General features: G+C 51.4%; 1 protein-coding gene across 3 annotated transcripts in view; it reads right to left on the minus strand.

The window, feature by feature from the left end:
• Positions 1-5,480: 5,480 nt before the first annotated feature.
• GRM7 (glutamate metabotropic receptor 7) overlaps positions 5,481-25,955 on the minus strand; it is a 201,844-nt gene continuing 181,369 nt past the window's right edge. The window contains exons 10-11 of one of the 3 annotated variants that reach the window (XM_086845233.1): positions 22,692-22,784; positions 5,481-6,723 (exon numbers count right to left, since the gene is read on the minus strand). In XM_086845233.1, coding sequence (XP_086701359.1) covers positions 22,714-22,784 — 71 coding nt within the window. In that variant the 3' untranslated portion in view covers positions 5,481-6,723; positions 22,692-22,713. Of the gene's footprint in view, positions 6,724-16,707; positions 16,758-22,691; positions 22,785-25,955 lie in introns of those variants that run through there. The other 2 variants (XM_086845231.1, XM_086845232.1) reach the window with 2 other exon arrangements.

Consider the following 25,955-nt stretch of genomic DNA (forward strand, 5'->3'; position numbering starts at 1 on the left):
TTTATGTATTTACATATTTATGTATTTATATATTTATGTATTTATATATTTATATATTTGTTTTTATTTATATTGATTTTATTTTATTATTTTTATTTTATTCTAGTCTATTTTCTATACATTTTCTTCTGCTGGGCAGAATGGGCTGCAGCAGGGCTGGTGTCCCCAGATGCTCTGAGGGTTCAGCTGTCCCTCCTTGTCCCTCCTTGTCCCTCCTGGTCCCTCCTGGTCCCTCCTTGTCCCTCTGCTGTGCCAGCCCCAGTGAAGCCGTGCAGGTTCTCAGCCTCTGCTGCCTCCTGTGCATCACCCTGGGCTGGACAAACAATTTTTGGGGCTGTGGGGAAGGAAGCAACAGCTCTGGGCAGTTTCATTTTCGGTGTCCTGCTTATTCCCAGAGGAGAAGATGATTTCCAGCGATGGAAAATGAACGTGGGGAGTTGTGGCTGCTCAGCCTGGGGGTGCTGGGAGCCCAAAGCAGAGCAGGGGACACGAAGAGCCAGAGCTGCTCTCCCTCCTCTCCCCTGGGCTGTGCTCTGCTGCCTGGCTTTTCATGCCCAGCAATCTCTGAGCCCTTCCCAGGCACCAGGAAAGGCACTTGCACAATGATTGATCTGCTCCAAAGGGAGACAGCAGCCACAGGATTGCACCCACTGGAACGTCAGGAGCAAGGTTCACTTATCCTGTGATTCAATATAGCGGGAGACAGTGATTTTTATAAATTAAAGAGCACTAGATTGAGATACATTCATCAGAGATTAGCTGAGGTTCTTCCTTGAAGGGGCTCATTGAAATGTAGGTGATGCTCATTGTTGTGTGAGATGCTGTTTCAAACTTTTAACAACAAGATAAAAGCTTGTGAGTGGGAGAAAGAACTGCTGTCATTGCTGGATTTAATAAATCTTCTGCAGGGACAATAAACCCGAGATAAACCCCAGACAAAGCCTCTTGCTTGGGAGTTATTTTGGCAGGTGGAAAGGAAGGACAGTCTGTCATTGTGGTTTGGGACTGTGCACATCCCTGAGCTGCTGGAAGGAGTCACAGGAGAGGTTTGGCATTCCCTGGGCACGGCCAGGGGCTGCCCAGTGCCCCCCTTTGGCTCCAGTCAGATGCTCAGCACCAAAAAACTGCAGGAAAAAAAGTAAAGTTGAGATCATTCTTAAGGGAAAAAAAAAAAAAGAAAAAAAAAAAAAAAGGAAAGAGGAGTATTCTTCTTGGCTGGTATAAAATAACAGCATTTCCTGGAAGTAAAATTTACTGAAAATGAATGTGTGGTACAAGTAAAGTTGAATCCCAGAGTCATTAAGGTTGGCAAAGACCTCCAAGCCCAACTTTCAACCACCACTATTTCAAAGTGCCACACCCCATTTCTTCTCTTCCAGGGATGCCACCGCTTCCAGTGCTTGACCAGTCTTTCAGAGAATAAATTTTTATTAATACAAAATAATCATTAAAATTAAATACAGGTTTAATTTTAATTTCTAATTTAATTATAAAAGTGCAGATGTTAAAATCAATTAATGGTTAAAATTACTGTTTATTAATAATAAATAATGGTGGCTGCATCAAGGACAGCAAACAGGCAGCCCTGCTCCCCCTGGAGCTCCAGGCACTGCCAGGGGACAGAAATAACCCTGCAAACACAGCCATTCCCCCCTGCCCCAAACCCTTCTCTCTCCTCAGTGCACATGGAAAAAACCTCTGGAGATGGGAGCAGTGGGGCAGCCCCAGGTGTGGGAGCTGGGAGCTCCAATCCATTTGCTCCCAGGTGCAAATGAGGGTGAAGAAGGACCAGAAACAAGCCCAGATGTCCTGGATTGTACCCTGCATTCAGCCACCCTCAACTCGCTCCAAATTGGCCTTTTTGAAGGGTTTTTGGGAAGGGCCTGGGACACTGAGGGCTGCTGATGGAATTGTGACTCCTCAGGAGCCACAGGCAGAGCAGCACCGAGCTGGATGGAAGCAGCACCTCGCCCCTCAGCTCACATTCATCTATTAGAAATAATATTAATTATGCCACTAGCACAAAAAGCAATTATCAAAATATTTTGCTAAACATCTTAAAAAAATGTTATTTACCAAAACCCACTCAACTGTATCAAAGCCTTGACAAAAAGCTCTCTTAGAAATTAATAAATATATTTGATTAGCGCTTTCACGGATGCACAGATTCTGCATATGGGAGCATTATAGTGCATTTAATTATATATAAAGGCAATTAATGTCACAAATTAAGACTAAGCTCTGACTCGAGCTAAATAATTGTCATTATCTATCATACAACATGCCCAGAAAGCTTAACTCTGCAATGATTTTAATGAACAATAAACTTGGCATTTACATACCAAAACAATTTGGTGTAATTCAGTCTCAATAATAAACGGCAACAAAAAAAATCTCTCCCATTCCTGGGGGAATTTTTCCTTTTGGGATCCCACGGGAGTTTTTCCCAGCACGTCCATCACCATGGAGGGAACATTTCCTGTCTGCAGCTGGGTCCCACAGGGACCAGGGGATGCTCCAGCCCCACAGCTCCCAGGGAGTCACTCCTGTCCTCAGGGGCCTGCAGCTCTCCTCCAGAGCAGGACAGCCCTCCTGGATCTCCATGGATCTCCTCCAGAGCAGGACAGCCCTCCTGGATCTCCATGGATCTCCTCCAGAGCAGGACAGCCCTCCTGGATCATCATGGATCTCCTCCAGCTCTCCTGGATCTCCATGGATCTCCTCCAGAGCAGGACAGCTCTCCTGGATCTCCACAGATCTCCTCCAGAGCAGGACAGCTCTCCTGGATCTCCTCCAGCTCTCCTGGATCTCCTCCAGCTCTCCTGGATCTCCATGGATCTCATCCAGAGCAGGACAGCTCTCCTGGATCTCCATGGATCTCCTCCAGAGCAGGACAGCTCTTCAGGATCTCCAAGGATCTCCTGCAGCTCTCCTGGATCTCCTCCAGAGCAGGACAGCTCTCCATGGAGCTGCAGGAGGGTGGGCAGCTCCCAGCCCATCCAGGCACCTCCATCTCCCTGCTCTGCAGAGCCCAAAAACCAGTGCAGAAACTGCAGGGACCAAAGCAGTGCAGAAACTGCAGGGACCAAAGCAGTGCAGAAACTGCAGGGACCAAAGCAGTGCAGAAACTGCAGGGACCAAAGCAGTGCAGAAACTGCAGGGACCAAAGCAGTGCAGAAACTCTGCAGGGACCAATCCAGCACAAACTCCAGGACACAGGGATCAAACCAGTGTGGTGACACAGTGTGAACTCAGTGGGGAATGAGATGAAGCTGTTATGGAAACAATGGTAACACTGCACTGATGCTAAGTGCAGCCAATTGTAAAATAAAAGACTCTAAATGGAGTTAAAGGCTGTGGCTTTGTGTTTGAAAAGGATCTGTGTGGGTGTAATAGTGTGGTGTAGTTTGTGCAATAAAAATAAAAATTGATCCACAGTGCAGAGTGCAACATCTTCACCTTGTGTCAGCTCTTAAACCAGAGCCTCGCTGGGCTCAGGGACTGGCTGCAGAGTCTAATGCACAGAAATGGGGTGGAAGTGATAAAATAAATGACTAATGCATTCATAATATTAAACATTAAAAGATAAATATGTTTTTAAATACAACCAGTGTGGTGTGGTGGCCATCAGTGCTGGTTGTGTCGGTTGTGGCAGGATGCTCTGCCTGGGATGGGGTGAAACAGCTCCAGCAAGGCCCTGTGTGCAAAGCTCAGTGCTGGGTGCAGGGGCCACGCTGCTTTTGGGGTGAATAATGCTGAAAACAGCCTGACTCATCAGTCCCAAAGTTAAACGAGGGAGTGAGGATGTGTCAGAGCTGCTGAGGTAGCCAATAAAGGCACAAACAAGTGTTGCTGCTGATCCAAAGTGAAGCAAAGCTGCTGAGCTGACACAGCCTGGACAGCTCTGACAGCGCAGCCCCCGTCCTGCCCCAGCCCCATCCCACCTCTGATGGCAGGAACTCCAAATGTGTGCATTTTCCAGCCTCTGGAATGTGTGTGGAGCCTCCTCCCTGCAGCCAGGATGCTCCTCAAGGTCACCCCTCCAGCCTGAGCTGAGATCTGCCCACAGTCATTGCTCTGGGTGAGTAACATCAGCCTCTACTGAATCATTTGGTTTGCTCTAATAATGCTTATGAAGAGTGCACTTTGCTGTAGTAATGCTTTGAGTAAAGAATTCTGATTGAGATCTTTTTGTCTAATCATCATCCTAATAAATATATTTATAGTTTTGTATAAATATATCTGATTTGCCACCCTTGATCCTGCAGGAAGAGGCTGTGTTTGAGTGTGTACAATCTGTTAGACACAAAGGGCTGGCAAAGTTTGGGTCTGAGCTTGGATCCAGCTGCATCCCAACTCCTCTCTGAGGAGTTTAGGAAGCTGGGGGTCCCTTCTGCCCCTCGGATTGAATGGGAGGGTTTCCCTAAAACTGAGAACTTTGCCTGGGGCTCCCAATCTGCCCAGGGCCCGTGTGTGTATCCCAGAGTGATGCTGAGTGCACACACACACACACACAGATATTTCTGTGTGTATGGAGGTGCAGCTTAGAGACAGCCATCAATGGTCCCCCACTCCCCATCGCTCCCTCTCAGCAGCACCATCCATTCCCTCTTTCCACCTCAGTCCCCCCCTCACCAAAACAAAGTGAGAAACACTTTTTCCCATTCAGAAAAAAGAAAATGGGAGTCTTTGAGCAAGAAACATGTGTTTGATGGCGAGGTGCTTATTTGGCTCTGTCCCTGTGGTGATGGGAGAACGCTGCAGCCCCTCTGCCCTCGTTGTCAGCTGGGCTGCTGATGAGTTTGGTGCTGATGGAGCCTCTTTTACCTGGGCAGAGCTCTGTGTGGAGCCAGCTGTGGTTTGTTCTGGGGGGCAGGAGCATCCCATGGCCGGGCTGGCAGGCAGCCTGGGACAGCCAGCTCCTCATCTCCGTGCGCCCTGTCACGGCTTCTCCTGATGCTGATTAACTTCATCAGGATAATTGATCAAGTTGTCTGCAGAAGATGGGAGGATAAATACCTTCCCCAGGAGCCGTCAGAGCGGCCCAGCCGTGGTTGGATGCCGAAGGTGCTGCAGGTGCTGTGCTGCAAAGGCAATGAGTTCCCCCTCAGCTTCTCCCTTCTCCTGCCCCAGCTCACCCAAGCCGTGCCTGGCAGATTGACTCTGATTAATTGCTCCTTTAATTACCTTCTGGTGTGCTGCTGTACTTCACGTCCTTCAGGAGCCTCAGCAGTTGACAGCAGCTCTGGAGATCTCAGACACGAGGTTGGCACCGTGGGACTCCAGCTTGGCTTTGGGGTTCTTACAGACCTTTCAAAGTCCCTTCCGAGCACTTTTCCCCTGCAGGCAGCTGCCAGCTCCCCCAGGACTGACCCCAGACCTGCTCCACGTGCCTGACATTGGCATGAAATAAATGTTAAATCACGAGGGGGAAGGGGGAGGGAACAACTGAAAAAATATATTTATTGGAGTAAATAAAAAAAAGTTAACCAAAATCCTTTATTGATACATTCTTGGATAATATCACAGGATCGAGAGAATGGAAAGGGAGGGAGGAGGTTGCGGCAAAGATTGGTTTCACTAAATTGGCACATAAGCAGCAAGATTAACGAAATTACTTATTACAAACAGTATAAAACATACATGCTTCTGTAAGTCCTTATCACACTGGTCAATCATGGTGGGGCATCAACAAAGAAAAACCTCAAGACATGTAAAAGCCATAATCTTTCCTCCAAATATCATAAGAATCATCGAAATTATTGCAAAATAGTCATATACCTTAAAGAAAAGAACAAAATAGAACACAAATACAAATATCAAACATAAATTATTAACATGTACCATAAAATACATTACTGGCATGCATTCCAAAGATCAAGACCTCTACTAAAACTCAGCAAAAATCCTTCCTGCTTCCTCTGCAGCCCATCGGAGGTGTGAAGGGGGGGGACAAACTTCGCCAGCACAGTTTTTGGTCTTTAAATTCTTTTTTTTTTTTGTTCGTTTAGTTAAAAAAAATAAGGTATATGGATTGCAGTGATACAAGAGTAATAATACAAGTCATGTACACGGGCCTCAGATCCTCGGCTGTCGGTCGGTTTGAGAAGTGCCGAGAGCACCGGGCCTCGATGAAACTGTGCATCCAAAAAACAAACAGTGACCTCGGAACAACATGGATGGAAATATGCAAAACTCCTCACAAACTGTACAGAGTTGAAAATCTTGCAGTCTGGAAGTACATAGAAAGACAGAATCACCCCTCGGAGCGCGGAGCGGCGGCGCGCAGCGGGCCCGGGCAGGCGCGGCCGCGTTGGGCCCTGCCCGGAGCAGATCCTGGAGATCCTGGAACAGATCCTGGAGATCCTGGAACAGATCCTGGAGCAAATCCCGGAGCAAATCCCAGAGCTCCTGGAGCAGATCCTGGAGCAGATCCCGGAGCAGATCCCGGAGCAGATCCCAGAGCTCCCCAAGCAGATCCCGGAGCTCCCGGAGCAGATCCTTGAGCTCCCGGAGCAGATCTTGGAGCAGATCCCGGAGAAGATCCCAGAGCAGATCCCGGAGCTCCTGGAGCAGATCCTGAAGCAGATCCCAGAGCTTCCAGAGCAGATCCCAGAGCACCCAGAGCCCGGCTCCTCTCGCCCCCGTGCCCGGGGCTCAGGCAGGCACAGGCCTAGATCACCAGGTTGTTGTAGCTCACGTATTTCTTCTTGGCAGCAGGGCCTGCGAGAGAGGAGACGGGGTCAGAGCCCAGGGCAGGGCCCTGGAGGGGCTGGGGCTGCTGGGGCACCGGGAATGGGGATACACCAGGAATGGGGATACACTGGGAATGGGGAGTGCTGGGAATGGGGATACACTGGGAATGGGGAGTGCTGGGAATGGGGATACACTGGGAATGGGGATACACTGGGAATGGGGAGTGCTGGGAATGGGGAGTGCTGGGAATGGGGATACACTGGGAATGGGGATACACTGGGAATGGGGATACACAAGGAATGGGGATACACTGGGAATGGGGATACACTGGGAATGGGGATACACCAGGAATGGGGATACACAAGGAATGGGGATACACTGGGAATGGGGATACACTGGGAATGGGGAGTGCTGGGAATGGGGTATTGGGATGTGCTGGGAATGGGAACACACCAGGAATGGGAACACACTGGGAATTGGGATGTGCTGGGAATTGGGATGTGCTGGGAATTGGGATGTGCTGGGAATGGGGACACACCAGGAATGGGAACACACTGGGAATTGGGATGTGCTGGGAATTGGGATGTGCTGGGAATTGGGATGTGCTGGGAATGGGAACACACCAGGAATGGGAACACACTGGGAATAGGGATGTGCTGGGAATTGGGATGTGCTGGGAATGGGGATACACCAGGAATGGGAACACACTGGGAATTGAGATGTGCTGGGAATGGGAACACTCTGGTGGCTCCCGACCCCCAGCTCCCGCCTGCAGGGCTGCGGGCAGGCGGCTCCCAGGCCAGCCCGAGCTCCAGCCCCAGCTCTGGCTGTAAACAGAATTAGCAGGGATTGATTTTGTCAGGCTCCCGCAGTCTGGGTGACTGCGCCGCTGAGGCACCACAACCAGATCCTATTAAGATTTCTGTTTTGCAAAAACAGTGACATTTCCTCCAACTTCTTAAATCTCCTGGGCTAAACTTGGCTTTTCGCATGGATAAAGCGATTCTTATTCAAGTTTTATGACTTCTGAGAATTTTTCAATATGGGGATGAAGGTACCAGCTTTCCTAATGATGACCTTCAAATCCAATCTGTTTGCAAACAGAAGGAAATCAAAGCAGTCAGAGCTTTATGAGCACTGCTACACGCTCCCATCAGGAAAACTGCAAATATTTGCAGCTGAACACAAAGCAAAGTGTTCTGCAGTACTCTGGCAACACTGACAGATCCAGGACACAGAACCACGGAATATTTGGAGTGGAAAACACCAGGATCACCCAGCCCAGCTCCTGGCCCTGCCCAGACCCTCCAAATCCCACCCTGGGCATCCCTGGAGCCCTGGAGCGCTCCTGGAGCTCTGGCAGCCTCAGGCTGTGCCCATTCCCTGGGGAGCCTGGGCAGTGCCAGCACCTCTGGGGGAGAATCTTTCCCTGATCTCCAACCTAAACTCCACAGAGATGAAAAAAAGAGCCTGGATTTACAGTTATCCCAGTTTGCTAAAACACTGAAGTGGAAATCCCACAGTCTTTGGGAGAATTTGGCATAACTTAAGCAGTTTGCTGAATATTTCCAGCCTGCTAAGCTGGGGCAGCCTCCACCCACACCTTGGATGATGTTTTTAATGTGGTGTGTTTCATTTTAAAACCTTCTCAGGAGGATTTAATAGATGCTGTGGAAGGAGAGGTGAAAACAACAATTGGATTTGTTCTGCAAATGTGCTTTTCAAACTTCATTGGGCTTGGGCCTCCCAGGGCTCCTCTCAGCCCCTCTGCAAAAACAGGACATGGATCCCACCCAGAGCTCTGTGTGTTGCCCCTCAACATCCCCTGCATGTGTGCCAGCCCCTGAACATCCCCTGCATGTGTGCCAGCCCCCCAGGCACCCCGAGCCCTCAGGGAGCAGCCACAGCTCCCTCTGCTCCCCACACAGGCTGTGCTGTCCCCTGGCTGTCCCCTGGCAGCGGTGTCACCAGGCAGACATCGCTGCTGCTCTTTCACAAGCACCTGCTCTGCCCTCCCCCAGCAATTCCCACTGGCTGGAGCACAGTGCACAGACTGCAGCCCAATATCAATATTTCCCATGGTGTTCACTGTTTCACTGGCAAAGGAAGGATTTTAGTCCCAGGTATTTCCAAGATGGACATGTAAGAATCTCACGTGCAGCTCTGCAATATTATCCTGGAACCCTCATTCAGCTCTTTCCTCATGCCCCAGACAGGAGCCTGTGCTGTCTGTTCAATCAAGGACTGATCCCACCAAGTGCTGATCATCTTCAGTTCCCATTAACTTCTCCTGCACACGAAGGTGTCCAACATCTGCCAGGATAAAACTCATTATCCTTCAAGGCTGCACTACAAATACCAATAAACTGGGGAACGCCATTAAACGCTGAAGAAGGGCAAAATGAGCCTGGGAAAAAAAAAATGTCATCATGGAACAGGTTGCAAAGTAATTCCATGTATTATTTTGTGATGTACTTCAGCTTTACCCATTACAAGCTCCAATTTCAAGGAGCAGCAGCGTTTCTAGGACTGAGATTTCGCTGCTCCCACTGCCAGATCAGCTCATGCCACCCCTCCAGTGCCCCCGGGCTATTACTGGGGCTCTCAGCAAAACCAATGGTTTTGCTGAGGAGTTTTCTCAGCAGCTCAGCCCCGGTACTCCTTTCTCATTTGCAGCAGGACGAGGAAGCAGCGGTGCCAAGGGATGGAGCCCAGCAGCGCTGCGGCACGGCCGGGCTCCGGGACAGTGACACAATCCTTGGCACGGCCGTGCCTCACCCAGATAATGGAGCCGGCAAAAGCATCATCCATAATTCAGATGAAATGATCAATAAAAGCCGTGTGGCTATTTTCAGAGAGGAAAGACAATGTTCCTTGTTCGAAGGCCGGGTGGGGAGCATGTCCCCGATGGCTGCTGGAGCATCTCCCCACTCTGCTCCTGCCTGCAGCTCAGCCCCAGGGCAGCTCCCAGACACGGAGAGCTCAGGACAGCTCAGGAGAGCTCAGGAGAGCCCAGGACAGCCCAGGACAGCCCAGGACAGCCCAGGAGAGCCCAGGACAGCCCAGGACAGCCCAGGAGAGCTCAGGACAGCTCAGGACAGCTCAGGAGAGCCCAGGACAGCTCAGGAGAGCCCAGGAGAGCCCAGGAGAGCTCAGGACAGCTCAGGAGAGCTCAGGACAGCTCGGGACAGCTCGGGACAGCTCAGGACAGCTCAGGACAGCTCAGGACAGCCCAGGACAGCCCAGGACAGCTCAGGACAGCCCAGGACAGCTGAATTATATCCCAGCTCCTGCCTCCTTCTGCAAATAAAGGCTCTCCGGAGGCATCTGCACCCTGGGACTTCATTGGAAAATAAAAGGGGACCTTTCAAAAGAGCCTTAAGCACCTTAAAAAGAGCTTTCCTATCGCAGTTACAGACAAGCGACTCTTCGTGCTGATTTTCCGCCAATTAGCGGTGAGGAGCGACAGGAGCAGGAGGGAGCAGGAGGAGAAGGAGGGAGAAGGAGGGAGCAGGAGGGACAGCCGAGGGATGCAGGAGGAGCAGGAGGGACAGCCGAGGGATGCAGGGGGAGCAGCAGGAGGGACAGCCGAGGGATGCAGGGGGAGCAGCAGGAGGGACAGCCGAGGGATGCAGGAGGAGCAGCAGGAGCTCTGCGAGGCTCCGCTCAGGCTCAGGAATAACCCCGCAGAGCCAGAGAAGCAGCGAGGCTGGAAACGCCCCCAGACCGGCCAGTGCCCCCTGCAGCCGCTTCCCCTGGCCCTGAGGGTCACCTCGGCTCGCTGCTGGACACCCGCAGGGCTCCGCTGCCTCCCGGGGAGCCTGACCCCTCCTGGGGGGAGAACCTTCCCCTGCTCCCCCGGCGGAACGGCCCCGCTGCAGCCCGGGACAGCTTCCCCTCGCTGGGCCGGGCACAATGTCCCTGCAGCCACAGCTGCACAGCTGGAACACACGGGGACAGCCTGCACATCTGCACATCTGCTCATCTGCACACCTGCACAGCTGGACACCTGCACACCTGCACAGCTGGACACCTGCACACCTGCACACCTGCACACCTGCACACCTGCACACCTGCACAGCTGGACACCTGCACACCTGCACACCTGCACGGGCAGACCAAACACCCTCCTCAGAGCACAAGAATTCGTTCCTCTCCAGCAGCGGCCGCAGTGAGAGCCCACGCCTGTCCCCTTCCAGAAGCGATAACAGGATGGGGAACAGCTGCATCTCTGTGCCAATGACACACCAAAAACAAACACACAGAAGCAAAAATCCTCTCTGGACTTAGGAGTTTCATCACTTGACTGGTTTTCATTATCTTGGGCACAGGTCACAAAGATAGGAGCTCCCCCAGCACCCCAGAGCAAGGCAGAGCTGTCAATACTGACTCAGAGCCAGATGTAATCACTTGCACTTCAATTTTATGCACATTTGTAACCTCTTCCATGCTTAAAGAGCAAAGATTTACAGTGCAAGAAATGAATTTTATTGCAGCCCCCAGGCATCTCAAGCTATCAAACACATGAAACATCATCTCAGCATTCCCAGCTCCGAGCAGGGACGGACACCGGGATGGCTCCGAGCCTGCAGCTCCTGCTCTGATTCCCTCTGCAGTCACTGGGGCAGATAATTCTGAGCTCCTCTCTTTCATTTCCTTAATTCTGGCTTAGCAACCCATATCATTTGTGCCAGGCAGAGCAGAGGCTGATTATTAAATCCTACTTCTCGTCCATCTAAAAGCAAAATGGAGCTACGTGGTTCCTCCTCCATGGCTGCCAGAAAGACAGAGCTATCCCCATGCTCTGCTGCCTTGAAATTGGGGAATTTAGATGAGAGCGAGATGAAAGCAACAGGCCTAAATGATTCTACATGCTTGCCCAAACCCCAACAAATGGAATGGAGCTCGGAGAAAATAATTTTAAATTTGGTATGTGAATGTAAATGGATTGTTCTTTCACATTTTGACATCTCTGTTGTGCTGCCACAGTGTTCTGGCAGCTGATGAGGGCTCTGAGAGGCTGTGCTGTACAAAGCCCTTTCACTGCCCGTGCTGCTGGGTGCCTCCAGCCCAGACCTGGGGATTTGATGCAGAGGAGCAACTGAACATCCTGTTAGGAAAATAACAAATATAACATTAGGAAAAGTGTGTTCCTCCCTAAGTGCTTCGCAGCCTCTTCTTACAAATGCTCTCTTCAGCTGTCAGGCTGTGACTGTGGAGCAGCAGCACAGGCAGGAGCAGCGGGGCCATTCCGGGTGTGGGAGATGGCTCAGCACATCCCAGACAGCCCCAGGCAGGGCACGCTGCTGAAAACATTCCTGCTGCTCCCTGATTCCCGATTTTCTGGGACACAGCCGGCCCAGTCTGAGGTGAGCTGGACAGGCTCTGGGTGTGGCAGCCACAGGACACACTCAGGTGACAGTGCTCAGGTGACACAGTGCTCAGGTGACACAGTGCTCAGGTGACAATGCTCAGGTGACACAATGCTCAGGTGACACAGTGCTCAGGTGACACAACGCTCAGGTGACACAGTGCTCAGGTGACACAGTGCTCAGGTGACACAGTGCTCAGGTGACAATGCTCAGGTGACACAATGCTCAGGTGACACAGTGCTCAGGTGACACAACGCTCAGGTGACACAGTGCTCAGGTGACACAGTGCTCAGGTGACACAGTGCTCAGGTGACACAATGCTCAGGTGACAATGCTCAGGTGACACAGTGCTCAGGTGACACAACGCTCAGGTGACACAACGCTCAGGTGACACAGTGCTCAGGTGACAATGCTCAGGTGACACAATGCTCAGGTGACACAGTGCTCAGGTGACACAACGCTCAGGTGACACAGTGCTCAGGTGACACAGTGCTCAGGTGACACAGTGCTCAGGTGACAATGCTCAGGTGACACAATGCTCAGGTGACACAGTGCTCAGGTGACACAACGCTCAGGTGACACAATGCTCAGGTGACACAATGCTCAGGTGACACAATGCTCAGGTGACAATGCTCAGGTGACAATGCTCAGGTGACACAGTGCTCAGGTGACACAGTGCTCAGGTGACACAATGCTCAGGTGACACAGTGCTCAGGTGACACAGTGCTCAGGTGACAATGCTCAGGTGACACAGTGCTCAGGTGACACAATGCTCAGGTGACAATGCACAGGTGACACAGTGCTCAGGTGACACAACGCTCAGGTGACACAGTGCTCAGGTGACACAGTGCTCAGGTGACACAATGCTCAGGTGACACAGTGCTCAGGTGACACAGTGCTCAGGTGACAATGCTCAGGTGACACAGTGCTCAGGTGACAATGCTCAGGTGACAATGCACATGTGACACAATGCTCAGGTGACAGTGCTCAGGTGACAATGCTCAGGTGACAATGCTCAGGTGACACAGTGCTCAGGTGACAATGCTCAGGTGACACAACGCTCAGGTGACACAGTGCTCAGGTGACACAATGCTCAGGTGACACAGTGCTCAGGTGACACAGTGCTCAGGTGACACAGTGCTCAGGTGACAATGCACAGGTGACACAGTGCTCAGGTGACACAGTGCTCAGGTGACAATGCACAGGTGACACAATGCTCAGGTGACACAGCGCTCAGGTGACACAGTGCTCAGGTGACAATGCTCAGGTGACAATGCTCAGGTGACACAGTGCTCAGGTGACACAGTGCTCAGGTGACAATGCTCAGGTGACACAGTGCTCAGGTGACACAGTGCTCAGGTGACAATGCACAGGTGACACAATGCTCAGGTGACACAGTGCTCAGGTGACACAGTGCTCAGGTGACACAGCGCTCAGGTGACACAGTGCTCAGGTGACAATGCACAGGTGACACAATGCTCAGGTGACACAGTGCTCAGGTGACACAGTGCTCAGGTGATGCCTTCATAGAGTCACTGAATTGTTGGAAAAGTCCTCCAGCATCATCGAGTCAGCCCTGCCCCAGCCCTGCCAAGGCTGCCCCATGTCCCAGTGCCACAAACACAGCTTTGAAATCCCTGCAGGGATGGGAACTCCAGCCCTGCCCTGGGCAGCCCTTGCAGGGAAGGAATTTTCTCTAAGGTCCAACCCAAGCCTTCCCTCGTGCCACCCGAGGCCATTTCGTGTGGTCCTGTGACAAATCCTCTCTGTCCATCCCTTCATCCCTTCTCTTTAGGTTCTCCAGCAGGAAAACTGGGTGGATTGTCCTTAGGAACCCCTGGAAATCCCAAAGCTGGCTGAAACTGTCAGGGGAGCACCAGGAGCAGAGAGCCAGAGCGTCCTGCTCTGCACACCCTGGGCAGGCTGGATGTGCCTGGCTCACCTCAGGATGTTTGCAATGCAATTAATAACGAAACTGCTACTTCAGCTCATTCAAATAGTGATGCTTATGCATGTGCATGCAAATGCCGTGCTCAGAGCAGGGCTGGGCAGATGCTGCAGGTGCATTTCCATCCGAGGAGCCCTCTCCTGTCACTTCACACAGCTTCCACTCCTCAATTCCTCACATTCTATCCTACGTTTTACCTTTAGGGCTCCCTCATTATTGTCCCTTTTAGACACGGCTGTTGCCTGTCCCAGAGCCCCTGGGCACAGCAGCCTGCAGAGCACTCAGAGTGAGTGACAGCACCCCTGCAATGAGCCCTGAGCTCAGGGGACTGCCACAGCCCCGACACAGCAGCGCTGGGACCAGAACAATTACAAATATTCAATGTCCTGGCTGCCTTTAATGAGCATTGCTTTGAAGTTCCCAGAAGGATTTAATGGGAAGGAAGAGTCCGACCTCGCCTGTTCCCCAGGGCACGATGGGGTTTGAAGCAGCTTTTTCTTGCAAAAGTCTGTTCTAGCTCCAAAAGCTTTCAAGCAGCAGCAGCAGCAGCAGCAGCAGCAGCAGCTATGGGGTGTGTGTTTTTAATTCCTCAGGTTTGGATACAATGCTCTCTCTGTGAGAGCTGGGAATGCACCCGACAGGAAGAGTAATAAAAGCAGCTCTTGGATAAGATAATGGCATAATAATAGCATCAGTTCAGGTCAAAGTGGCAATGGTCTGACCCTCTTAGAGCTTAAAACAGCGCAGAGGGTTTGAGTACACACAGTAAGTGTTTGCTTTGGTGTCCTGCAAATGTGTTGGACCGAGCCCAACCTGCTGGTGAACTTCTCTGTCCCTAGGGGTAAAGGAACCCTTAGCTCAGCACAGGAACAGCAATTCCATCAGCCACATGCCTGCCCTGCAGCACAGAGCCACACAGCTCTGTTTCCAGTAGAATAATTCCTGTTCATCCCAGGGAAGCAGGCTTTCCCCACCCCAGTGAATCTCAGAAAACACGGGCAGCTCCTCACCCCATCACCCCAGAAGGCAGAGAATGATGTAAAGATTACCCTGCACAGTGCCTGTGCACAGGGCACCTCTTTGGAAAGAGGCAAGGAGAAGGAATGGACTGCTGGAAAGCTGGGCACGTTCTCCTCTGTCTGCAGATAGATAACTGATTTGGGCTCTGGACAGGGGGCAGATGGAGCTGCTGTGCTGGAAAGCTTTTCCCAGTGGCATGGGAAACACTTCCCTGACACTGCCCTGTGGACAGCAGAGCTCAGCTGTCTACAAGGACAAGTGAAAACTCCCGGGAGCACGGCACAAAAAATGCACCCCCTGTTTCCAGGAGAGCAAGCTGCCAGTTCAGGCCAGCTCCCCAGCCTGGAGAGGGATTGCAACCCTCTGAAATCAACTGAACTCCTGCTGGAGACAAGGGCAAAGCATCCTGGGGATGCCAGCACTGCCAGCCCAGAGAATTCCCAGTGAAGTAAAACAGAAAGATAATGACCCCTCATGGTGCCTCCATGGCAATTTCCCTCTGGGATACAGGGAGCACTCAGTGTTTGTTGTGGCTCTCCAGCACTGGGCAGGAAGCTCAGAGCCGGGGCAGCTGTCCTTCCCTGGCAGAACACATCCCTGAGGAGTGTTACCCAACTCCCCCAGCCTCTGCCAGGAAACATCCCCGTGGCAAGGGCAAAGCTCAGCGCTGGAGGAGCTCTGCTCCTCAGAAAAACAGATGTGTACCTGAACTAAATGCCATGAGCTGTAAACAGAGATGGGTCGTGCTGGGATACCCCACAGAACCCAGCTGAGAGTGCTCCTGTTCGTCCCTGGTGAGAGGTGGCACTGACCACGAGGGATCCATTGCCAGGGCCAGCCACAGCTCTGTGTGCACAAACACAGCACTGGTCTCTGTCAGCCTCAGCCAGCTCCCCTGCTAAGCTGAGAGAGGATGCACAGTGCTGGGGTGACAGACACTGCTCCCAGCTCCCAGGGAGGCCACGAGGGATCAGCAGCACCAGCCACCCCTTGGCCTGCAGGAGTCACCAGGGTGGGACCCCCAGAGATCAGCCCTGAGATGAACCTCCCCATCTGGATCACCGGGTCACAGAACAGAGCCAGGCTGTTCATGGCCTGAAGAATCATCAGGCTTTTGCCAGAAAGAGAACTGTGGCATTGAGATTTTGAGTCAGGGAGTGAGCCTGTGATAGAGAAGGATCAGTTGTACCCTTCCAAATAAAAGCTAAAATCAAAGCAGCGTGGCACTGCTGAAGAACATCCATCTCCAGCACTCTGGGCTGCATCCTCTCCCTGTCTCCTGTTTGGCTGCATCTTTCCCCATCTCCCCCTTGTCTGCTTTGCAGATAAAAGCTTCTGAGTCAGGTGAAGCTGGAGAGGATCTGCCCCATCAGGATCAGCAGAAGGCTGATCAACACCAGCAGTGAAGGATTGCAGAGCTGTGCTGGTGCTCTGACAGTGGGACTGGGGGACACAAATCCTGCTCCCAGTGCAGGAGGATGTGAGGGTGGAACAGCTCCCAGGGCCAGAGGAGTCACTCATACCAATCCCCAGAGCCTCACCTGCACCAGATCCTGTGGAGCTGGAAAGGTGCACAGGATCTTAGGAAATGTCTCCAAATGTTTATGAGATTATGGCAGGGAAGAAACAAACCCAGCTCATATTCCTTAATTGGAGCCAGCAGTACAGAAAACCTGCTAATCCCAACTCCATTTCTACTGCTGCTGTGTGAATGCTGTGGACTGGAAAGATAACAAATGGAAGCAAATTATTTTCACCTGCTTAAAACAAAGTCATTAACAGCACTTTGGTTATCTTACCTGGAAAGCCAGGCTCTGCAGAGGGCTGTTAGAGGCAAGTGTGAAAACAGTTTGCATGGAACATAATTAAAATGATGACCTGAGTGATGGCTGAAACATCCCCAGGGAGGCCTGGAGTCAGAGCAGCTGGAATACAATTCACCTCTGCCTCTGACTGTGCTGCTGAACCGGCTCCAGGATGTCCCCAGTGCCTTGTCCCCAAGCCCTGGGCACACCAGGGGCTGCCCTGCCCTCCCAGCACATCTCTCCAGCCTTTAGTTCTCCTGCCACCCTGGGAGCTGCTCCTCACCCTGCCAGGGCTCCTTCCCAGGGTCCCAGCTCACCCTCTGGCAGTGGGAAGCCTTTCCCCACGTCCTGTCCCTGCAGCCCCTGGAAATTCCCTCTCCACCTTTCTTGCCAGGAGGCCACACTTAGGTCACCCTGAAGCTCCTCTTCGACACTGCCAGCCCTCCCAGCCTTTCTGTGGTTATTCAGCAATCACACAAGCAATATCTTCTCACTCACACTCAGGAACTCCTCTCCCTGCCAGCTGGCCTGCTCCGGCTCCCTGGCAAAGAGCTGCAAGTAACAAACATCTTAACAGGGAAATCAAGAATGTTCATGAGGTGCAGAGAAACTCAATTCACTGGAAAATGTATTCTTGGTGTACAACTCTGTTACACAGTGTCTGACAAAATTACACTCTGAGCTCTGCTGTTAAACAGCCCAATTTTGCTGCAATCAACATTTAATTTTTTAGCAGAAAGTCTTGATTTCAAATACCCTGGAAATGTTTAACAGCTGATATTAGTAAGAGCCCAGATTTAATGCAGGGCTCTTTATGCCAGGGACATGATAAGCATCGTGACAAGTGGTGTAACTATGGCAACTTTATCTTTCCTATTTCTTTTCCCCCTGAACAGGCAGAGCAGGCACCTCAGTGGCTGCAGTGCCAGCCTGCTCCCAGCTGAGAGCTCTGGCTTAGCGAGGGGAAACTCAGCCAGGCCTCACACCCCGGGGCTGGGCTGCCTTTCTTCCCTCTCTTGCCTGTCTCCATGGTGTGCTTCATGGCAATTCATGTGCATTGAACCCAACTCCCTCCTGTTTTTTCACTTTTCTCTATGGCTGGAAAACACCTGCCTGCCTTTGCTCCCTTCCAACCAACCCCAGCCCACAGCCCAAACTCCTCAAGGCCAAAAGGATGAACCCCGTGAATCCCCCACCTCACTGGGAGCCCCACGGTTCCTGTAAATAAAATAATATAAAACAAACCCCTGTGATGTGTTCAGAGCAGTGCCTGGGAGAGAGCAGCACCCAGAAATCCCAGTTTCCCGGTGCCTGCACAGATCCATTCTCTGTTTGCCCTCTGTGAGAACACAAACCAACATCTCCCTCGTTCCCTGGGTGCTCCCAGCCTCCCCTCAGCACCCTCAGCTCCCAGAGCTGCTGCATTTCCTATGCTTTGCTTCCCACAAGGTGAAAAAACACACCCAGGTTTGGACAGCTTCACCAAAGGCACACAATGAATCAGGAACAGAGGTTTTTTGCTGTTCCTACACAACCTGAGCAGATTTCTCCATGCTAATAATCATGCCCACCAAGAACTGCCTGGATTTGTGTATTTGAGGTTTTATTTTGAGGTTAATTTTGCAGGGATATTGCTCGGGGTTAGTTCTCCTGGCCTTTTTAATCCATAGTTGTTAGAATTTCCTTTTTGAACTCACTTTCCAAATTCACAGCAGATTTATGAAGAAGAAGAAGCAGCCCTTGCAGCCCCTGGTTCAGCTGCTCCCCAAAGCCTGGATTCCAATGGTTCCAGGGACTTCAGGGCAGTGGAGGTGAGGATGTGGAGTCTGATCTGACCCCACAGCTCCTGTCCTGAGCCAGTCCCCAGCAGGGAGGGGATGGCAGTGAGGGCTGGAAGAGCCCAGCAGGGAACTGAGGACAGCTGGGCTGAGCCCTGAGCCCTGCTCGGGAGAAAGGAGTCATTAGATGGGAGAGAAGAGAGCCAGAAGCCTGTCTTTGCCCTGGTATTCCAGGCTATAAATTTGACAGAAGCTCCCTGAGAGGATGTAAGGAGTGATGAATCAGTCAGGGAGAGAACTCGGCTACTGAGAGTTTGGTAAGCCAAGAAAGCGAGAGGGACTGGTCCAGGAGGTACAGCTGTGTCTGCTCACTCCTCACCCGGGTTTCCCAGGGAAAAGAGATCACAGAAGGAGACAGGAAAGATGGAATACTTACACACTAATGGATGAACACTTACACACTAATTAATCCTTATTTGTGCTCACAGACATCCCTCTACTACACAGCTTTTAATACCCCAGGCACTTCTAGCCAGGAGTGTGTTTTTATTCACACATCAGACTTGAAGGTGATGGTTTAAGTGCCCTCAGAATTTCAATTTTTAAAAAAGGAAACAGTCTGACACTTCCCTGCACGTTACAAGTCTTGTATTGTGTAAGTCATGAAAGGTGTGAGACAGTCTGCAGATAATTAATATGGGAGCAGGCAATTATATGAATGCAGCCTCAAAAGTAATTGTTTTTAGGTGTAAAAAAGAAAGTAACACGATCCCCAAGTGTTCAGACAGGAGGGGGAGCTGGGGGTGCTCAGCTGGAGAGGAGAAGCTCCAGGGAGAGCTCAGAGCCCCTGGCAGGGCTGGGGAGGGACTGGGGACAAGGATGGAGGGACAGGGATGGAGGGACAGGACACAGGGAATGGCTCCCAGGGCCAAGGGGCAGGGCTGGGTGGGATTTTGGGCAGGAATTGTTCCTGGCAGGGTGGAGAGCCCTGTCCCAGGTGCCCAGAGCAGCTGGGGCTGCCCCTGGATCCCTGGCAGTGCCCAAGGCCAGGCTGCACCTCTGCAATGCTTTAAAAACAAGCACATCACCATTAGAAGGAATTTGTGATGTTTAGTTTTCCAGTCAGCCGTTCCAGAATCAAAATAGATGCAGTGAAGAGCTGTCAAAGTCTTTCAGTTATCAATTTTGAGTGCAAATTCTCATTTCTTAGCAGCCTCCACTGAACAGAAAATCCCTCAAGTGAGGTTAAACACGGAGTATTTTCTCAGGATGAAACTGGCCAGATTTAAAACAAAAATGACACTTCAATCCAGCACATAATTGTTCCATAGCACACACTGGAGGGGATGAGCTCCAGAGCATCTCACAGCTCGGACACAGAGCTGATTGTCCCCACAGCCACCTGCCTGTCCCCTGGGTCACCTGCCTGTCCCCAGGGTCACCTGCCTGTCCCCTGGGTCACCTGCCTGTCCCCATAGCCACCTGCCTGTCCCCAGGGTCACCTGCCTGTCCCCAGGGTCACCTGCCTGTCCCCTGGGTCACCTGCCTGTCCCCAGGGTCACCTGCCTGTCCCCAGAGCCACCTGCCTGTCCCCTGGGTCACCTGCCTGTCCCCATAGCCACCTGCCTGTCCCCAGGGTCACCTGCCTGTCCCCAGAGCCACCTGCCTGTCCCCAGGGTCACCTGCCTGTCCCCTGGGTCACCTGCCTGTCCCCAGGGTCACCTGCCTGTCCCCATAGCCACCTGCCTGTCCCCAGGGTCACCTGCCTGTCCCCACAGCCACCTGCCTGTCCCCAGAGCCACCTGCCTGTCCCCTGGGTCACCTGCCTGTCCCCTGGGTCACCTGCCTGTCCCCAGAGCCACCTGCCTGTCCCCACAGCCACCTGCCTGTCCCCAGGGTCACCTGCCTGTCCCCACAGCCACCTGCCTGTCCCCTGGGTCACCTACCTGTCCCCAGGGTCACCTGCCTGTCCCCACAGCCACCTGCCTGTCCCCAGAGCCACCTGCCTGTCCCCAGGGCCAGCGGCAGCTCTGGCAATCCCTCGTGCCCTGGCAGCCCTGGCACTCCTGGCAGCCCCTCGTGCCCTGGCAGCCCCTCGCGTCCCTTCATCCCAGCCCCACTGGGGAGGTGCCAGGCACTGCAGACACTCCCGTGGTGCCAGCAGCCACCCCCCAGCTCTGCAGAGGCCTCAGATGTCTCCTTGCCTTGCCACTGATGGACAATTCCTTCCCTCACACAGCTACCACCAGGAGCTTTTCAAGCCTTGCATTTTCATCAGCCTCAAGAGCAGAGAAGTCCTATTTGTCACTCCCAGGAAACAATTTAAAGCATTACAAACACATCTCCCTGTGCATCACAAGCAGACATTGATACAGTCACGTCAGGGCCCAGCTCTGCTCCTTCCTACTACAAACACCTTAGCAGCAAAACAAGTGTCAGTTTACATCAGGACGATGTTTTCCTGCCAGCCCAGCTTTGTTTTTAATACTCTGCATTGTTTCATGCTGCTCTTTGTTTTGTATTCCTGGAAGAACAAATCAAAACAGCAGCCAGGGCTCCAGGAGCAGCAACGCTGGGGCAGAGATGGAGAACAACCTGAAGCACTGGCAGGATCAGCACAAACCATCCCTGCTGCAGCATTTTCACATTTCCACTGGAATAAATCTTAAAATCTGCTTAAAGAATCTGAGTGGCCAGTTGCTTTTTATAGGACTTGGATGACAGAGTTAATTGTGTGCCTTTGCAGACAGCAATTCTTTAGATTATTTCCATTATTACAAGGAAAAAGAAATATATTAGAATCTGAGCTCCTAATTATTTTTTGTGCCATTTTAAAAAAAAAGGTATTGTTTTATTTAAAAACCTGATTTCTCCTGAGATTTAGGTGTTCTCCATCTCTCTCTTTCTCATCTCCTTCCTTTAGGAATTTCACCTTCTCAGAGCTGCCCTTTCCTCTCTCCTCTTTCATTTGCAGCAAGGCTGGGAGTGTTCTCTTCTCCTCCCTTTGTTCCATTTCCCTCAGCCCAGCCCTGGGATGCTCCAGGTCACCCTGGGGCTCATGAGGAGCTCCAGCCTCCCACCCCTTTCTGCCTGAGCTGGGACTTGGCATAATGGCCCTGATTCAAATACAATAAAAACCAATTTGAGCTCCCAGCCAGGACTGAAGTGATGCTGGAGCTGGGGCAATTCACACCAGCCAGAGATACTGGTAATTTCTTTTCCTGTGACTCAGAGACTCAATTCAAGCAACACTGCAACCTTTGCTGATAGAAGTTCTCGCCTATTAGGGCCCAGCTAAACATTCTGAGGGCTGAATACAGTGATTTTTCCAGCCCTCAGTGCACAGCACCACAGGAACCAGGTCAGGTACAACCTTTGAGCACACAGGAGCTGTGAGAAATGCTTATTAATGGTCAGTAATCATTTCTCTCTGGCATTAAAGGCTCCTCACTCCTCTCTTTGCCCTAGGAAAGCAGGAATTCCACAAACACCAGAGGAGCTCACACATCACCAGATCACCACAGGCAGCCACAACACGCAGGAAAGAAAAGCCAGCCCTCAAAAATTGTTCACTGGTGGTTCCAGCAGGTCAGTGGTCACTGCAGTGCCCAGGGGAAAAACAGCTTTCCCAACTTCATGGAGCCATTTCTGGTTTTGGAGTAGGGAGGGGTGATCCCACTGTGGCCAGAGTTCTCTCTTTGCTGCCCTGATTGTCAGCTCTGGAGGCCAGAATTAACTTGTGATCATTCATCTGCTCATTTTTAAACAAATATCTCCATCCTGAAGGCTTTACCAGGACCCAGCTCCGGGGCTGGGAAGCAGCAGAGCTCTCAGAGCTGGTGCCCCAGGATCCCAGCACAGGGACCCCACATCAGGGGTCTCCCCTCTCCCAGGAAAACCCTCCCATGACAGCTTTTGGTAACAATTTGTGAACAATTTTTAAGTTGGATATTTGTCTTAACACAGCTGCACTAACGAACATTTCTGATATAATTATGCATATAATAAAAAGAGTCATAATCATCATCACCATCATTTGAGAATGAAATAATAAAAGCTTGGTTTTCCTTACCTTTTTGGAAAGCAGGCAAAAGCTATACAGTAGGTGGAAGAGTGTACCAAGTAACAGACTTTTGAACACTCTTTCTTACTGGTGGTATAGAGTCTACAGGGAAAGTAAATACATTGAATGTAGGACAGGTGTGGGCAGAGGAACGCTCCCAGCCTGCCCTGCCGTGAGCTCCTGACATTCCCCCTGCTCAGTGGGGCACTGCAGAGCTGGGGGCAGCAGCACAGGAGAGCTGGGCTGGGCAGCACCAAATGGGCCAGCTCAGGATGCTCAGGATGCTCAGGAACCTCCAAACACTGGAGCAGCACAGGAGAGCAGCCCTGGGCAGCACCAAATGGGCCAGCTCAGGATGCTCAGGATGCTCAGGAACCTCCAAACACCACAGCAGCACAGGAGAGCTGGGCTGGGCAGCACCAAACAGAACAGCTCAGGGAGCTCAGGATGCTCAGGATGCTCAGGAACCTCCAAACACTGGAGCAGCACAGGAGAGCTGGGCTGGGCAGCACCAAATGGGCCAGCTCAGGATGCTCAGGATGCTCAGGATGCTCAGGATGCTCAGGAACCTCCAAACCCCGCAGCAGCACAGGAGAGCTGGGCTGGGCAGCACCAAATGGACCAGCTCAGGATGCTCAGGGAGCTCAGGATGCTCAGGGAGCTCAGGATGCTCAGGATGCTCAGGAACCTCCAAACCCCGCAGCAGCTGCTCACAGGAGAGCAGGGCTGGCCCAGCATGTTTCCCTTCCTCTCCCCTGAAGTGACTCTGGGATATTTTGGCTGCAGTTTCAGACTCCCCTGTCCCTCCTCAGCCCCAGAGTCACTCACAGGTTCCCTGGCATCATCAACAGCCATTTTAGTGTTTTCCAGGGAGGTGGAAGGAGTAACTACACACAAATCTCAAGTTAAGTAGGGGTTGGAGGTTCAGGCGTTTCCCTCCCAGTCTGACGCTGCTCCTGCAGCAGAAACATCTTCCCAAACAGAGAGAAATTCAACCAAAGGCACACAAGAGCACAACAAACCCATCCCAGGGCTGCTGTGCACCAAATCCTGCTGATCCCAAAGGAGCACCAGCGGGGAAAGCCGTGCTGTGAGTGACAGCAGGCACACGCCAGATGGCAAACAGGAATGATTAAGAGAGTTTTCCTAAATGGATTGGAAGGCTTGGCCTTAATATATCCCATTCAGCATGGAAGCCCTCCCACGGTGTGGCTGGGGAGCTCAGCTTGTGAAACTTCTGCTTTCCCAGCGATCCCAAGGAAATGTGGAACGTGCTGAGTCCCGTTCCCTGACGGGTGGGAGATCATTTCATGTGATTCTCCTCTCGTGTCACTCACTGGCTCCTTTTGGACTCACTCCAAACCCCTCTCCCAAGTGCTCTGCACGTTTTTTTCTGAGCCTGAATCCCAGCAGATTCCCAGAGTTGTGTGCAGTGGCTGTTCCTGCTCCTGGGATCCCACTCGGGGAGCTCACAGACCTTCAGCCTCACCTGCACATCCTCACTGCCACAGAAGGGTCTGCACTGAAGGGACCCCAAATCCCCCCCAGTGCCCCCCAGCCATGGCAGGGACACCTCCCACTGTCCCAGCTGCTCCCAGTGTCCAGCCTGGCCTTGGGCACTGCCAGGGATCCAGGGGCAGCCCCAGCTGCTCTTTTCCTGTAAAGATCTGCCAAAACTTGGAGATTTTCTCAAGGCTATTTCTCTGTAAAACCACCCACATTCTGCCTGTGCTTTGACTGTGGCCTGTGAGCAGGACTGGCCATGAATCTGGGCTCAGTCCCCGAATTTCCAGTGTTTGGAGGTGCATGGATCCTGTGCTGGTGCTCCCTGGCTCTCGGGACAAAAGCAACACTCGTGGCTTTCCCACAGCAAAGGCAGCCCCAGCATCCAGCAGGCAACAGCAGCAGCCCCGTGAGAGAACAGAAAATCAAACTGGAACCCCCACTGTACTTGCACAGCCTCTTTTGATCCTCTGCAGGAATCCCCTGCTCCTGCCCCCTGAGCTCCAGAGCCCCGGGAGGCTCCAAGGACCTGCCCCAGCCCTGGGGGCACCAGGCAGCCCCTGCCCCACAGGCACCGGGGGCAGCTGAGGGGGGCAAAGCCAATTTCACAAAGAAATCCTGAAAAAACATCCTTTGCTTTTCTTTTCAAAGATGTTTGAGATGTTTTTAAAAATTGCTCCAAGGATTGATGCATCCAGGGCAATTTGTAATTCACTTTTCCTATTTTCTGATTGGTAAAACTCTGGGAATTTCCCTATTCAACAGTATAAAATATTTTTAAAGTGAAATTGCTATAAAAACATCAAACCCATTTTTATGTATGGACACCATACTCAAAATTTCACTGAAAATTAAGTTGGAGGAGTTTTTCTTGGATGTTATGACTTTTTTTTAAGCTTGCTAATACAACTTCCATTTTTTTCCCACCTAAAAATGGAACTGTAAACAACCTTTTTTCAACAGGTTATTCAAACTTTAAAAAAAGAAACGGAGTTCAGGTGTCCAGTGAATTACTTTTACAGACACTCATGAATACCACCTGAGCAGGGGGCTGATCAATAACCTGATCAATGCTATAGGACAGTAACTGCAGCAGTTCCACTGTGACTAATGTACCCAAAAATTTTTAAGTACAGCAGAAGTTTATTTCATTTGATTTTCTAATAATTGTTATGAACACACAGACCTGGGGAATGAATGAGTAGTGCTGGTGCAGCTGAGACTATGAACAGATGGAATTCTATATAAATAATGAAAATGTTTTTAAAAAATACATCTTTCACAAGTGATAAAAAAGAAGTAAAAGTTTATAAACCAGAAACTCGGAGATTGCACGTTTCCTAACAAACACATTTATGAGCTTTAAAATCCCACTCAGTGATGGTTCAAGGGAAAAGTGGCACATCTGGGCGAGCCAGGGGCCTCTGCCCCTTGTGCCTCTTAAAAACATAATCTGGCCTGCAGCCCTGGACTGAAAATGGGGAGTTTGACCAGAAACACGGGGGTCAGGGGAGCAGAATTTATTTTTAGTAGACAGATTTCCTTCTCAAAGAAAAATCTGGCTTTGGTGGGAGGGGAAAATATTCTCAGAAGTCTGAAACCAGCAGTAAGATGTAGCTCAGGAGGATGAGAGCAGGAGGGGACCCTGGGCTGGGAACACTGCAGCATCACAGCTTGGCTGGTTTTCTCTTGGTTCAAATTTCAGCATGACATTCTTAGATTTTGGCTTTTGTGGGGGAGAAACTAATTTCAGCTTAGTTGATCCAAACA

Source organism: Cyanistes caeruleus, chromosome 11 (assembly GCF_971803275.1).
Source record: "Cyanistes caeruleus chromosome 11, bCyaCae1.hap1.1, whole genome shotgun sequence".
NCBI classification, from domain to species: Eukaryota; Metazoa; Chordata; class Aves; order Passeriformes; family Paridae; genus Cyanistes; species Cyanistes caeruleus.